Source organism: Phyllostomus hastatus, unplaced genomic scaffold (genome assembly GCF_019186645.2).
Source record: "Phyllostomus hastatus isolate PE091 unplaced genomic scaffold, TTU_PhHast_1.1 phas_scaffold_585, whole genome shotgun sequence".
NCBI lineage: Eukaryota > Metazoa > Chordata > Mammalia > Chiroptera > Phyllostomidae > Phyllostomus > Phyllostomus hastatus.
Genome location: NW_025334037.1, coordinates 4,662,774 through 4,679,393, shown reverse-complemented (window position 1 = coordinate 4,679,393; position 16,620 = coordinate 4,662,774). Strand labels below are relative to the sequence as shown.

The following is a 16,620-nucleotide window of genomic DNA, read 5'->3' as shown; positions in this document are numbered from 1 at the left end:
TTAAAACATATACAAGCATGGGTGGGTGTTTACAGATATATTTTAAAAAATATTGGAGTACATAATGCTATCTGTACCTTGCTTTTAAGCTTAACAGAATATCTTGGAATGTTTTCCTTATCAGTATGTATCTGTCCATCTCATTTTTACTAGTTACATGACACTGCATATTTTTATGAAATTCATTTTTTAATGAATATTTAGATTGGTTCTAGACTTTTGCTGTGACAAATAATGCAGTATATGTGTCAAGGAGAGAAAAGAGATGTATGTGTTTTGTGTATATGCGTGTGTTAGCATAATAGTATGTGTAGTTAACACAAGGGCTAGGCAGAATCTTAAACTTTTAGTGTAATACATAGATAGAATGTGTTGGACAATATGGCAAACAGAATATAAGGTAGTTCCCATGATTCCTGCCTCCCGTCTGGTATTCATGCCTTTGATAATCCCTTCCCCTTGAGTGTGAGCACAGTTTGTGACTTTCTTCTAACCAAAAGAATATGTTAAAGGTAATGGGATGTTACTTCCCCAATTACTTTACAGAAGATGCCATTTTGCTGGGGGCCTTGCTTTGAATCCTACAGCAGTAAGGAAATGCATTGTTACAATGTCAGTAAACTTGGAAGTGGATCCTTCTGCAGTTGAGCCTCCAAATGAGTCTTTAGTCATGGTTGACACCTTGATCATCGTAGTCTTGCAGAGGACCCAGCTAAACTGTCATATTCCTGACCTACAGAAACTTGAGATGATTGATGTGTGTTGTTATAAGCCACTGGATTTGCAGTAAAGTGTTACAGAGCAAGGAGGCTGTTATGTACAAAAGAGAAAACTTTAAAAATTTAAGCTTCTTGGATACCGCAAAAATATTATGATAAAAATAATTGAAGGAGTTTTCTCAGAGGCTAGAGAGTAGGATGATTGGTTTGTACGTCCAGAAATTAAAATTTACTCTGAAGCTAACAGTGAAATGTTTCTGTTTTCATTTTTGTTACTATAGGAATGACATAAAGCTTTGATTTAGCTCTTAATGTTGTTACCAGAAATTGTTTCCAAAGTACATGACTCACTGAGGACCATGTAGAAGTCTAAGGTATTCTATATATTTATTTAATTTTATTTATATTTATTTATTTCTAGAGAAAGGGTAAGGGAGGGAGAGAGGGAGGGAAACATCGATGTCAGAGAAACATCAGTTGGTTGCCTCTTGAATGTGTCCTGACTGAGGACAAACCTGCAACCCAGGCATGTGCCCTGACTGGGAGTTGAACTGGTAACCTGTTGCTTAGAGGGACTATTACCAACCAAGTGAGAGCCACAATGGTCAGGTCAAGGCAAGTCTAAGGTATTTTTGGTGTTAAGTGGGATGGGGGAGAGTTCAGGTGTACCCTGGAGAAATTATGAAAGCTCAAAATGAATAGAAATCCTATTTCTGATCATTCTTCCTCTATCACCTGTGTTGTGATTTAGGTTTTTTTGTTTGTTTTGTTTTTTAATTCAGGACATGGATATCATTTATTTTTTAATGTCAACCATCTAGTACATTATAGGTGCTCAATAAATGTCAAGTGGCTATTTAAGAATTCTCATCTTCTGTGATTTTAAAAGTGAAATAGAAAATGATGAATGAACTAATGAAATACACAAAATTTGCATTCAGTAGTCTACTCAAAAAAGTCAGCAGTATATCCAGCACTGTGTTGTTTAGAATATCCTGTCTCTTTTATTCTTTACAAGAATTTGATTGGCAGCTACAGTAGTAATAGGTAAAATAATGGTAATGAGAGTTGTGTTGTTTTCTTCATTTCACATTTAAGGAAATCAGGGTCTTGGATGTTAAGCTTGTACAAAGTTATACAACTAGTTTTATCTGATTCTGAAACCTTCTCTTGGTCACTTACTATTGTTGCAGAAGTAGAAAAGTTCTTACCAGTTTTCATTATTGAAAGTTTTTGTATGTCGTTTTTGGCTGTGGGAAGAAAGCTTATTGATTAAGTATCCTTGGGATGGTAATGGGGGCAGTATGACTTGGGGTTTTGATCAAGAAGTGGTATACTTATGCCATGCTAATATGTTTGATATTTATAAGTATTAAATATCTCTGCTGATTTTTTTCTATTTTAAAATTTCTTTTTAAAGTTATGTGCAATAAAATTCTTTTTCTGGTGTAAAATTCTATGCGTTTTTCCTGTTTCTTTTTTTGTAAAGTGCAATGAGTTTTGACAAAGGCATACAATTGTGTAATCACCACTACCACAATCCAGATCCAGAGTAGTTCCATGACCCCCCAGAATTACTGTGTGCTGTTCCTGTGTAGTACCCCAAACCCTAACCTGTGGCTGCTCTATTCTCTAACCCTGTACTTTTGTCTTTTGAGAATTATAGAGCCATATGGTATGAAACTTTTAAGTTTGGCTATTTTTTCCTTTTTTAAAAAATATATTTTATTTTTTATTTTTTAAAATATTTTATTAAGTTTGTCTATTTTTCACTTATAATGCTTTTGAGATTCCATTATGTTGTATATATTAGTAGTGACTCTGTTACTGGAAGAAATAGGTTCTTCTGTGGTGTTGGGAAAAGACACATAGGAGTTTTAAGCCACAGTGGCAAGGTTTATTAAAGAGAAAAGCAATCGTACTCTCTCTCGGAGAGGAAGAGAGCAGACAGACAAGAGGGCAGCGGTTACCCTGAGGTCTTTGTTAAACTTCCTTATATTTCCTTGGGTTTGGGAAAGAGCAGGCTTTGTTTCAAACTGTGTAATCTCTTCCCTGGATTTTCCAGGGCTTTTGCCCTCCCTGTTTTATGGCAGTTCCACTTGGTCATTTGGCTTCTACTGCACATGCGCAGTAAAATGAATTCCCTTTGTGCCATCTTGGCTTCTATTGTACATGCATTTAGTAAAAGGAAATCCCTCACCATTTTCTCCCTTCTCCCATTACTTGGGTGGACTTGCGGGGGTGACTGAAAAACTGTCTTTGTTTCCTTTGGTGGAAAGATGTTGGTTACTCCCCAGGGTGACTGAAAAACTTTTTTCTTTCTTAAACGGGCTTAATCAGATGTCTGATTCTGTTCACACCCTCTTTCGTTATCATCTGTCTACTCTAACGTTGCCCCTCTCTAGAATTCTGGGCCCTTGTAATCTTACAAGGGTTTTGGTATGTATTCCCCTATCGTTTCTGGATTTTGGCTGACACTAATGGCACTGACTCAGTCTCTGATACCTTTCTCCTTAACTGGGGTGATTTAAAGTACTCACTGGTTGGGGAGGAGAGATACAGACCATCTGTATCAGATGGTCTTCCCCCCTCTTCTCCCCTTCCCCCTCCCCCTCTAAAATCAATCAATAAAAAAATTTTTATTTTAAAAAAGATCTTGCTATTAGCAGGTTGTTAATTGCTTGGCCTTGTTTAATTATCTTGTCTCAGTTTCCCTCATTCCGCTTTCCTAGCTTCTTACTATAATGCCTCAGCTCCAGTTACTTTTATGTTGTATCATTAGATGTTGTCCCACCTGCATCTGCAGATCTGTTCATTTTCCTTCAATCTTTTTCTTTATTCTGTGGATTGGGTAAGTTTTGCTGATCTGTTTTCAAGTTCCTTGATTCTATTTTTGTTATTGCTCCGATAGCTATTCTCATCTAATGAATTTTTCACTTTAGTTATTTTTTTTCAGCTACATCTGAATTACTACATTTTTAATGGTTTTCACTTCTCTATTGAGATCTCCTTCTGCTACTGTTATCTTAGTTTGTTGAATATACTGACTTTTAATTGCTTGACTATATTTATAATATGTGCTTTGAAGTGTTTATTTGTTAAATCTTATGTTTGGACCCACTTGGAGTCAGTTTCTAGTGACTACCTTTTTTGTCTTGTTTCTTTGCATCTCATGGTTTTTGGTTGAAACCTAGACATTGTAGTTTATTATGAGGATTGTTTTTTTAGTTTTTTTCTTGTAGACCATTAACTTGCCTGGACTCAAACTGCAGCTGATAATCTATGCTTAATTCTTCTTTCATTTATTTGTTTTTTAACTTGGTCTCCTCGGGAGTAGGGTCGGGGGAGGGATCTCCTGCACCTGTGCAGTTTGGTGGTGAGTCAAAAATTGGGGCAGAGATTATACTCAGACTTTGGAACTCACCCTTTGTGGTTCCTTTACTTCTGGGGATTCCTTCCTCATTTCTTGTTCATTGGCCACTGTTGGTCTCTGTTCCCTGATACCCAAGCCAGTAACGGCTTCAGCTTTCTGATGCTTGGGCTGTGCATGGTTGGGGAATGAGCTTGGTTAAAAAAACATCAAACTTGTGGATCTTGTACCAGCTTTCTAGGGTGAATTTACCTGTAGCCTACCATAGAGCTACCTGGGGTGCCCCATGCATGTGTAGCTTAATTAAACAGAATTTATGCTCAGATTTTTGGGTCTCACCTCTCTGGTTCTTTTACTCTCAGTATATCTATCTTAAATTTCTGGATGCACTTTCAGCCTTCAACTATTTTCTTAATTACTTTGAGCTGTGTGGCTCTCTGGTTTCCTTCACTGTATTTGTCAGGGATGAGGAGGGCACTCAGCATAAAAATTTCAAACTGAACTCATGAGTCTGTTCACTCCCAGTTGTGGTTTTTCAAGAGTAAACTATTTTTTCACTCTTACATGCTTCGGGGACTGTCCGGTGCTCTTAAACAGTTGTGTGTGTGTGTTTGTGTGTGTGTGTGTGTGTGTGTGTGTGTTTATAATTTACTCAGATTTTCTTTTCTCTTAAAAGTTCTTTCTTGTTCTTTCTCTTTGAGAATTATCTGTGCTAGTACTCATTCCCTCCAGGCTTTCCATTTCTTGATGTAGCTAAAAATGACCAATTTAAAGATTTATCTTACACTTAGAGCGGGGTTAGCCAGCAATCATGAGGAAATGATAAAAACTTTGTAGAACTTTTTCAAAGCTTTTATGGTTGTTATAGGCATCATTTATTTTGTACATTTCAGGGTTGTACAGTCTTTTTTATTCCTGAGGCGAGAGGCTTATTAAATGATCCCTCAAGCTTCTGGCCCTTCAGAAATTCTTTGTCTAGGGCCCTCTTGTCAACTGATGGTTGGTGCAAATTCAATACCAACAGGAATCTGCAGTTTGGGTTGTGGTGAAGAAAGAAACTTTATTCAAGAAAACAGCTCATAGGTGATACAGCACGGAATAACACAGCTCTGAGGCTGCCCAGGGGCCAGGCCAGTCTTCAGCTAGGCAGTGCAGCTCTGCTCTGGTGTGGTCTGGTCTGCTCCACTCTGCCTCTCTGCTCTGGCAAGACATCTTCTGTTTTTCAACTGTAGCCAGGAAATGCAGTCTTCAGTCTCTGGTTGAAAGGGAAAGTGTGTTTCCACAGCCAGAGGGAACAGACTTATATGAACAGAAGTCTGCTCCAGTCCCTGATTAGTCTGAGGACACCAAATCCTTGCAGTTTGATAAGGCACTGTCTTGATTGGTCAGAATAGAGCCACTCTGGTTGGTTGGAGCTGCACAGCTCTGACTGGATGGGGAGAACCATAGTCCTATAGGTTGAACTAGGATTATAAGAACTTCTTTATAAGGGCTGGCTGGGATGGCAGAAAACACAGTGCAGGCAGGCAATTCAGTATAGGCTTCTCCCTGAAGTAGAGTTTTGCTTGAGAGGCCCCTGTGTAGAAACATCTGCTAGACTCCACTTATTAAAATTTGAGCCCAGTTAACCACCAGTAGCCCGTAGTAGGCATCTTCTTACTTAGGGTCCACACTCTGAAAATGTTCTGTATAGTTAGTACAGAATTAATGTGTGAAGTCAGGTTTTTCCTCTTCAGTTGCAAATCTCAAATTATTTATTTGCTCTCTGGGGCTCTTTCTCCTCCTTTTGGTCTTTTCCACATAGGAAAGAATGCCCGAGACCATTTTACTAGCTTGGGTGCTAGCTTGGCTTCTTGGCTACTTCTTGATCAGCCTCTACCACCCATACCTCTTGATATTCGGCTTTCTATGTGCTGAAGGTAGTCCTTGGCTCCCTATCACCATGTGATTCTGTTCTTTTCATTGTTTTCCCTTTTGCTTTGATGAATACAAGCAAAAAGCAAGAATAGCATTCAGTGTGTTTTGCAGCAAGCTGTTATTGAGGCAGCATGAATCCCTAGCAATGAGACCACCAGGTTCCTCCTTCCCTGGGAACTACACTCGGCTTCAAGCCCCATATAGCTTTGAACTGTTTCTGTGAACATTTTGTACATCTGTTAGCAAGATGTGTCCTAAGATACCAGAAAAGCCTAAGAGAGCTTGTTGAGGTCTTGCACTTAGCATAAAACTGGACTTCTTAAGCCTATTTGGTATGATTTGGTAGGTTATTTTTGGGTCTGGGAATGGTCAAAATTTTTTTCCATGTAAATTAATGGTAATTGTTTCTTTTCTTTAGGAGAGGTTTTGTGGATGAAAAAGGAGCACATACTAAGCCTGCAGGCTCAGGGCCCTACAAACCCAGAGACCCAAAGTAACCCCACAGGGTGGTCTCAAAGTAAAAATTTCTGGAAGTGGGGCATAGTGGTTAGTCATGTCCTAGGGCTTGTAGCTTCCTTGACAAAAGGTCTGTCTTTACCTTTGAAATTGTTTGTTGTCTTTGTGCATCTAAGATAATAGTTTTCTGAAATGGCAGAGTAATTTTCTTTTGCAGACCCAACTACCAGCACCAGAGCAGGAGACCACATTGTTATCTTGTTGCCCAAATACCACCTCTGTGTATTGTAAATGTTAACTATCTAATACTCACCAGTGTAAAAAGAGAATTGCTTTTTATCCAGTCTCAGAGATTTCCCTACTTTGCTTTCTCCTGCCTCCCTAATCTGCCACTAATGAATTTCACATAGCCCTCATTACATTTCTACTCCTTTGATTTTAATGTATAAAATAAGTGGCAAAACTTCCATGTCCCGGAGCATTTTCTCAATTCATTTACTTTTATTTCCTGGTAATTATAGTCAGTTTGGTTCAAATAAACTCATACAAGACTTTTCTTGCCTTGGCTGGTGTAGCTCAGTGGATTGAGCGTGGGCCTGTGAGCCAAAGGGTCACGGATTGATTCCCAGTTTAGGGCACATGCATGGGTTGTAGGCTGGGTCCCCAGCAGGGCGAGCGGGAGAGGCAACCACACATTGATGTTTCTCTCCCTCTCTCCTTCCCTTCCCCTCTAAAAATAAATTAATAAAATCTTTAAAAAAAAGTATCCATTCCTCAATTAAAAAAAAGAAGACTTAGGCTGGATGTTCTTTTTCATAGGAGCTCTACTTAGTGGGGATGCCTTATATTTAAACTTCCTAGTACATTGATACATAGAACAGAGTAACTTGTCTCCATATACTGTCTATCAGGTTGTTTTACACTTCCATAGATCATTGTGTTAATATTACCTAAAAATAGTGCCCCTGAGAACACTTATTTATGTTATCATAATCCTCCCCCCTTTTTGGATAGTAATATCCAAGAGAAGGGGAAGTAATGGAATTACCTTTTTACCAGTTAACTTTTGGCGGTCTCCTGAATTCATGTTTCTAGCCAATAGGCCCAGTTGTTCCAGCCTGTAAAAAGATTGTATCTAGATTACTTAGAATCTAGATTATTTTTTATCATGCCTAAAAATAGTAACGGACTGTGCCATTTTCTAAGTATTTTGTTTTGAGTAGTCTAGTATAATTTTTTTGCTTTCAAGATCCAAAAATAATAAACTTTAGTTTGCCTAATATGAAGTAGGCATTGGGGATCCAAGTGTCATATTTTGAAGGAACTTTTTCTGGTGAGTTTGGATAGCGGAAATGGAGAGCTATTAGAAGCTTTTAGAAAGATAATTTTTATTACTACAGAGCAGATGCAGAATTGAATGGAATGGTAAAGAGGTCAACCAGGAGGCTTACTGATAGCTGTTAAGAGTTTTAACTGAAGGCAGTATAGCCTTATGGGTGAAACGGGAGGGAAAGAGTCAAAACATTTTGAAGTAGGTTTGATATAGGGGAATGAGAAAGTCAAGGATGACTTCAAGGTGGGGTAACAGTGCAAGAACTATCTTGGTAAGAGAGACACGGGGAAGTGGCATATGGAACCATTGGTGGAGTCTTTTTTCCTTTATAAGAGTAAGTTTTTTGAGAACAGGAACAAATAAATGTCCAACTTGCTTCAGAATCTTGTAAATTGCTTGGCTTATTGTAGTAGTTGTTCAGTAAGTGCTTGAATGAATGAATGAAAGGATGAATGAAATAAGATAAATACAGTGTCATTAGTATGGCAAAAAGTTGAAGAGATTATTAAAATAGAAGAGATCATTAGACGTTTCAAAATTCGATCATTAGACATTTCAAAGTAGTATATAATGTGTGATTTGCCTTTTATGTATTTGTAGTAACAGGTTATTGATGACATTTAAAATTCACTAGTATGTATAGACTAATGCAGGTATCTTTTTTTCCAGATATCTTAAACTTTAATCTTATTTGTTTTTAGTGTGCTTGTATCCCTGACAGTTGGGAGGAGTGAAGAGTGGGGAGAAAGCTTTCACATGGTGATAACCAACTTTTGTTGACAAATGAAATAGAAATAGGATTTTTCAATTGATTTTTTTTCTTTCTTGATAGCCTTCACCTGAACATCCTTTACTTTCCTGTGGCTGGTTGTAAACACACAGGCTTGTTAATTTCTCTCAGATTGATTAGGAAGACATACTGGAATTTCCCAGCTGCTAGATATATGCCACCCACTATAAAATGGCTAAAACACGCATCTGAATTTACCTTAGCCATTCCCCGTGGTTTTATTTTTTTAGTTACTGCATGCCTCCCATGGTTTAGGATCCTTCTTCCCTCAGGTCAGTTGTGGCTATCTTATCCACAGGGGTGTATGGTTATGGATTAGGAGATGGAAAAATGCTTGTGTAAAGAAATGTTAATGCCTAAAATAGCTTACTAGAAGACTTATGAAGTAAGGAGAAAATGTGCTAAATCTCATTCTACAGAACCCGGTAAGCCTCTCTACATCTTCTTTTCCCAACTTACCAATTTTTCCCAACTATTTTTACCTTTTGTGTCTCTTTTGCTCTGTGACCACTTTTTTCCATCTGACTTTCTCCTTTGTCTCTAATTTGTTCTTTCTCACTCTTCTCTTTTGCGTCATTGCTTCAGGGCAGATAACTAGCTATAATATTTAGTTGAAGTTTTACAAAGTTTCTTTTTTGGTAAATACATTATTTTTATAATTAAAAACTCAAATGAGTTGGAGAATTTTTTGTTTTTGAAATAATTTTATAGGATTTATGTTCATTTAATATGTAATTGATTCTCAATTATTCAGTGATCCTTGAGGAAATAGGTTTCTTTTCCAGGGTAATTCAACAAATAAACTGGAATTTGTTTAGAATTTAAATAAGCCATTATGAAATTCTCCCCCTTTCCCTTTTCTATTATTTTTATTGCACTCCTTGATCTACCTACTTATTTACATATTTATTAAAATGTTCATGTACATGAACATCTTTGGAAAGAAAATACTGAGTATCTATAAGGAAAAAGTATAAACATAGAAAAATAGTTTCTCTAAAGTGAAAGTATTTCTTTTAATGAGTTGAGATAGACTCACAATTTTAATGAGTTTATGTTTTGTGTGTGTGTGTGTGAGAGAGAGAGAGAGAGAGAGAGAGAGAGAGAGAAAGAAAGAGAAAGAGAAAGTTGTACTGAAATCCCTTATAAAACTCAAGAAGGTGTAGTCTTCTCCCATTCTGGGTTCCCCTTGACTATTGTGCACAGCTCTTCCTCACTTCTAGCAACTCCAGCTTAGAAAAATTTATAGAAAGTATACAGGTATAGGAGTAGGTATCAGGAAACCTGGGTTCTTGTCTGACTTAATATAACTTTGTCCACATTGTTTAACTACATTTGGTTTTTCTTTTGGTGTTTGCAATCTCTAAAAGTCAAATCTGACCTACTGTTTCCAAACAATACTCCATTCTGAGCCTTTTTTAAGATCAAGACTCTATATCATAAATTCTCATTGTTCTTGTTCTTTATAATTCTGCCATTTATAAGCATTGGGAACTTTGGCAATATTATTAAGCTTCTGAGACTGTTTTCTATTGTGTACATAGGGATTATAATGCATACCTTGTAAAGTGGTTGTGAAGATTAAATCGGAAAGTGAGTATACTTTAAAGCCTTAGTTCAGGTATTCTGTGTATAGCTATTATGCATGTTTTCTTATACTTTCATACAACTGTTGTGGAAATAAGCCACAAACCTCAAATGTGAAATGAATAAAGTATATAAATCATGTTGATAAAATATTTTTGTGGAGTCCTGGCTAGTGTGGCTCAGTGGATTGAGTGCCGGACTGCCAACCAAAGGGTCTCCGGTCACATGCCTGGATTGTGGGTCAGGTACCCAGTAGGGGGCATGCAAGAAACAACCACACATTGGTGTTTTTCTCCCTCTCTTTTCCCCTCCCTTCCACTTTGTAAAAATAAAATAAATAAAATCTTTAAAAAATATATTTTTGTGGTAATCGCACTGTAAGTTAACATCAGGATGCTTACATAGTTTTATTTTGGGGCAAATATTAAGTATCTATTTAAATAGGTCTTTAACTTGGTTAAAGAAGTAACAGTGTTGGTTTTTGGCCTTACTGGATGCTAGATGCTTTGTTAAAAATCCTAAACTTTTAGTAAGTAAGAAATGTATATTCCAAGTGAAATTTTTGTCTGAAAGAATTTTCTGGAATTGTTTTTGCCTTTTTTGGTACCATATTAATGTTTGGAAACATGAGGTATCCAGATGGCAGTTAAATATATTAGTAAATATAAATAGCACATTATTAAACTCTTGCATACAGCAGTAGCAAATTTAATGGAAGAATCAAATGAAAAGTACCTAAAGAGGCACCGGTGTTCATTTTAATCTAATTTGTGGTATTTTGTATGTCTAGTATTTTTAATCTGGTTCATCACTTTTGAAAAAATGTCACTAATATTAGAAAGTAATGAAAATTTTGTGACTTTTCTTCTGCATGGAGTAGACTTAAAGGTCAACACTACTCTTTTATGTAGGTTATGGGTGCTACATGTGTGCTTTCAGAGCGGTAGTGTGAGAAAGCTTGAAGTGGGATGGCAGGACGGCCTCATCCTTATGACAGTAACTCCAGTGATCCAGAGAATTGGGATCGGAAATTGCATTGTAGACCTCGTAAACTTTATAAACATTCAAGGTAGGTAGAAAATATGTATTTCACATATCAAAGCTCTGATAAAGTAGATTTTTATAAAGAACCAAACTGCATTTGGTTCTTTATAAAAAGTGGCAAGTCCTGTCAGAGGATGGGGTTTACAAAATATTATGAATGTTTGCATTTCTCCTTAAATTACTTTTAGAGAAAATTTCTTTCCTTTTAATTTTCTTATATTTATTTGATTTTTATTTCTGCTTGTAAAAATGTTAAAACTCCTTAGTTAACCCCATGAATAAATGCAATATTTAATTTAACTGGGAACTCTGGCAAGATATTTTAGTTCTTTGTATTTAAAACTCCCTACTGGGAATTTATTTTCAAAGTACATTGTGTATAGATTATCCAGGATAATTTATAGGCTCTTTCCAATCTTCACCTCCATACATTTTTAACTATGTGAATATATATTGTGTTGTCATCCTGATCCTAATGGGAAAATCAGTCTTTCTGCAATGGCTGTACTGTTTCATTTAAAGTTTGATATATTAAATAAAATTTATTTCACAAGTTTTGACCCATTTATAATTTTTGAAGCGTTCATTTTGTGCTGTGTGGCATAATAAGGACCACCTCATTTAGAACACTAAAGTGATCTGATATTTTAAGGTGTTAATTAGCAGCTCATAAACCTCACTTTCATTGCAGGTATGCAAGCATGTTCTCATAAAGTGCTGTGCTTTATGAATGTTTACTAAAGGGATATTGAACATTTAACTTATGTGAATGTAAAATGCTCCTGATACTGAAAACTTTTATCAGCTTTCTTAAAAAAGAATTTAAAAATGTTGTGATACTGAACTTTTTTGTAATTTTAAAGAAATAATTCAGGTACTTTAAAATTATATGCTGTTGCTAGGAAATATGAGTGGCTGGTACTGTTTAAGTCTCCTGATAAGATGTCTACCTTTATTATGGACTTTTAATGTGGTGAGGTCTAAAATGAAAATGTTGAGTTGATTTTATTAATTTATAAGTACATACCAATGACATGAGTGTTTTGGGATTCATTTGTATATGTGTGTGTGTCCTTCAGCTTCTGGTTCTAGTTCTTTATCTCTGTCCTGCTTACATGGATAATTGTTTTGTCTTTGAGATTAAAGAGATACTGGTTTTATCTCATTAAGTGTTGGGGCTATATTTATATTTCTTAGTTATGTTGTGTATCTATTTTCTGGTGAATAGTATGTTATTCTTCCTAGTTCTTAACATTTTTCTGCTGATGTACAGTAGTGTATTACATATGAAATGGTGACAGAGTGAAAATAAGCTGCTTTATAAAAGCTACATGCATACAATGAGGAAAATTCATAAAAACTAACAGTACTTTTTTCATTGCTGTTATTTCAGTAACACATAGAGCATCAGTAACTTTTTGGTGCTCTTTTTAGGTAGACTCCTGCAGCATAGAAAATAAATACTGATACAGGGTTTTTTTTTTTTTTTTAGTGCAAATATCGTGAAACCCTTTGAGCTTATTTTAACCTCTTTTGTGATCTCTTGTTGTGTGTATTTAGGAACATGTTTAGGCTACTTTAAAAAATGCACCATTTGACTTTTTTAAACGGTATTTTTTGAGCTGATAATTGACTGAGAAGTTTTAAATACTAACAGTCAGCAGGGATTGTTAAGAACCTGCACTCGGTTCAAGAGAGATTCAGCAGTTTGTCAGGATATCACTAAAAGGATGCTCTAATAACCATATATGGAATAATTAGTGAACAGTAGGGCACTAAACTATGGTAGTGAATTATAGTAAAAGAAGAGTTCAGAGGAGGAATCGGTGAAAATGAGACTTGAGCTAATCTTCAGATGATTAGGTGGATTCCTGCCAGGGATCTTCTGAAGAGTATCTTGACTGAGTTTGAAGGTAGAGCTCTCTGAATAGTATTACTTGTTTCCATTTGACAGATGAAAAGGATGAGGTTAATAAACTTGCCCAAGGCCATCCAACTTATAAATGGCAGATCCATGCTTCTACCTACTCTCTTCTTTTTTTTTGAGTCTTGTATACTTTATTTATAGATTTTTGATTAAAGGAAAACCAGACTAAGCACTGGCTTAAGTTAGGGGTTTACTTTTCTTGTACATAAGCAGTCCACAGGTAGGCAATACCTGATGTAGATTTAGTAGTTTAAGGATGTTGGGATCAAAAGTCTTTGATTTTCTTGGCTCTTCCTTATGTTCACAAGATGGCTTTACTGTAGCTTAAGCTGTTATGTCCACCTTCCAGATGAGGAGGATAAAGGTAGAAGGGCACAATGGGAAAGGGGTTTTACTGATACCAAGAAATTAAATATCTCACTAATTTCCACAAGGCATCTGTTTATAAATTATTGGCTACAGCTGTGTCATATGGTCATGTCTGGATGAGGGAGACTGAGATATATAATATTATAGGTGGGCATATTGCCACCTCAAATAGAATTGGGGATTTAAATTTACAAAAAGTGAATGTCTCAGTCTGTTTAGGTATACTGTTATGACAGTATACCATAGACTGGGTAGGTTATAAACAACAGAAATTTATTTTACCTGGTCCTGGAGGCTGGGAAGTCCAAGATTAAGGTGCTGGCATATTTTGTATCTGCTAAGGGCTTTCTTCGTGGTTAAGACAGCTCTCTTTTTTGCTGTGTCCCCACATGGAGGATGGGGCTAGGGATTTATCTCTCTGGGGTTTCTTTTATAAAGGCACTAATCCCATTCAGGAGACTCCGCCCTTGTGACCTGATCACCTCATCTCCAAATGCCATGGGGCGGGGAATACATTTCAACATATGACTGGGGGACACAAACATTCAGTCTTTAGCAGTAAAGAAATAAAAATACTTTATTGATTCAGTTTTTGTAGTTAACCTAAAAAGTTGTCTTGTTTAAATTTATTTTTTATTTGTTCTCTTCATAATTTAGAATAGCCTCTCTTTTCCATCTTTTCCTTTCATCCCCACCTTTTGCTACTGGCAAGGATGAAAATAGAAAATAAATGTACTGAATATAAAAGTAACAGTAATAGTTACTATTTTGTATGTGCTTATCATTTAGGTTTGAGAGTTTGGTGGGCATTGCCTTATGGCTTCTCTTTCATCAAATATAGCTAATGTACTTTATTTTCTGAGCTTTATTTTATATGTAGATCTGATATGTATAACACTGATAAATTGATAAAAGGCAAGACAAGACTGGAAGCTACCCTGGACATGGGAAAACATACAAATGAATTACAAAGTTATAAAAGTTACTGATCTTTCTCAGTAGTTATAAAACTTATAATAGTTATTACCTGTATAAGAGGGATTTAATAGTTTGCTGAGAGATTAAAAATCTATTCAGTTGAAGTATATTTGGCTTGAATTATGACAACTTTTAAAAAATTATAGAGGCATTTTTGCTATTTAAAAAGGAAAAAGAAAGAGCACCCTTTCTGTATAATTAATGTTAAAATGCCTAGATCGACAATGTGCCAAAAGCTCTTGAGTATATAAATTGGGTCGAATCTGACTATTTAAAATTCAGATCTGCAGGCTGCTCAGGTTACTAAAGATAAATGCATCATATATTCAATATCAGACTTTGCTGCATGGTTTCATTTCCACATAGAAATACGCATGTCTGCTTCTTCTGAGACTGCATGAAGATTGAGCTTTCCAGTTTGCCTTTTAAGCCACTCTGTAGTTCCAGCAGCAGTTTAGAAATGGAAAACTTTTGTTATTTTAGAGTAGTCCTTGAGTGGATTCTTAAAGTACAAATAACATTTACTCTTTGGTTTTAAAGAGAAGCTTTACTGTCCAGTACGGGTACACAATGGAATACTGAAAGAAAAAAAAAAAGCTGCATCCTAGTTTCCTAAAACCTGGCAAGCTGGCAGAGCTAGAATTAGCTTTACAGATGGCATTTGGCAACATATCTTCATATCACTAAGCTCTTATCTCCTGAGTTTTCTCCAGTCTGTCTATCAATTACAATAGCCAATCACTGCACAGGGATGGGGAAATGGGATGATCATAGCTCACAGGATGCTGTTTGGTTAGAAACGTCAGTGCTGCACAACCCACGGCTGAGTCAGTGTCTGTGAGAAAAGGAACTGAATTAATATAGAGAGGGGGTTGTATCTCTGAACATTTAAAGCCTAAATAACCACAATAGCATCATTACACAGTAGAGGGAAGAAAGCCAAAGGAAGTCTGGACAGGTGAGGTAGGGGGAGACTGGGAAATTTTCTGATTATTCAGAGGAATCTTGAAGATGATGGAAATATCAGATGTGCTAAAGTTTCCTAGTAATGCCCAAGGATGCTGACCTGGCTTTCAGTGCTGCATTGTTTGAAAAAGCAGAGTCCCTTTATACTCTGATTTCAAAATTTTTTTCTTGTTTTTGTGTGTCTACCCTGGCATATACTAAAGTAAGGTGTGTATTCATTTATTACATGATATTGCTGGGTTATAATTCTATACATATGTGTATATAAGTGATATTGAGAAATGTTTGGCCTTTGTTGATTATGCTCATTTGCATTTCTGGATGTAAAAGATCATATATCTTGATGGTCAGTTTAATGGCAAGTTATTTAAAATAAATGTGTATATTGGTTTTATGGGTTCGATGCTTTCCTTTTTTATTTCGTTTAAAGTCTTAGTAGGATCTTCATTGTAACTTGAGAATGTATTATGTTTGTGTTGTTTTTTATGAATATCAAAACATTTCTTTAAGGAAAGACTAATTTTGAAGTCATATTTTTGATATATTTGAAGAAGCTATGTATGGAGAAATAGAATAATTGAAATAATGTGCTAAAGAAGATGGTGAATATATTTTTACTTTTAGATGAATTAGGATTAGTTAAACCACTTATATGTAGTAGTATTTTACAGAATCGAATGTATTTGAAAGATAAGGTGTTAATTGGTTAATATTACCTTTTTCTTTTTTTTAAGTTTCTGGGCATTTTGGATTATTGCAGATTGACCTTCAACCAGACAGAATTTCTAAATAAAGATAATTGTTCTTGCTATGAGATTTTAAATACTAAATATTTAACAGGTGACATAGCTTACTTTATTAGGAAATTTTAGCACAATTTAAAACATTTTGACTTTTTTTGTCTTCATTACCCCTATTCTAATCCTTCATTTTGTAGGGATATTGGGGGGATATACAATAATTTTTAAATTATTTTATTTTTAATATATTTAAATATTAAATAGTTCATAACTATATCCTTTTCTTGACATGTGAGGAAGTTCTTGTGATTTTCCCCATTTAATTTCTAAAACTTTGAATGGTCATCTTGGTGGTTGTTAATGACTTATTATATAGTTTGGCTAACTAGTATTACCTAGTACTGGCTTTTGATGTGGTGTCCAG

The 16,620-nt window shown here is 35.7% G+C and overlaps 1 protein-coding gene across 8 annotated transcripts in view; it reads left to right on the top strand.

The window, feature by feature from the left end:
• Window positions 1-16,620, top strand: part of BTBD10 (BTB domain containing 10) — a 78,426-nt gene that overhangs the window by 14,359 nt on the left and 47,447 nt on the right. For 2 of the 8 annotated variants that reach the window (XM_045825798.1, XM_045825799.1), the window contains 2 exons: window positions 1,001-1,093; window positions 11,084-11,241. The exons of 1 other annotated variant lie outside the window; for it this stretch is intronic. In XM_045825798.1, coding sequence (XP_045681754.1) covers window positions 11,141-11,241 — 101 coding nt within the window. In that variant the 5' untranslated portion in view covers window positions 1,001-1,093; window positions 11,084-11,140. Of the gene's footprint in view, window positions 1-1,000; window positions 1,094-11,083; window positions 11,242-15,330; window positions 15,449-15,481; window positions 15,664-16,620 lie in introns of those variants that run through there. 5 more of the 8 variants (XM_045825801.1, XM_045825797.1, XM_045825803.1 and 2 more) reach the window with 5 other exon arrangements.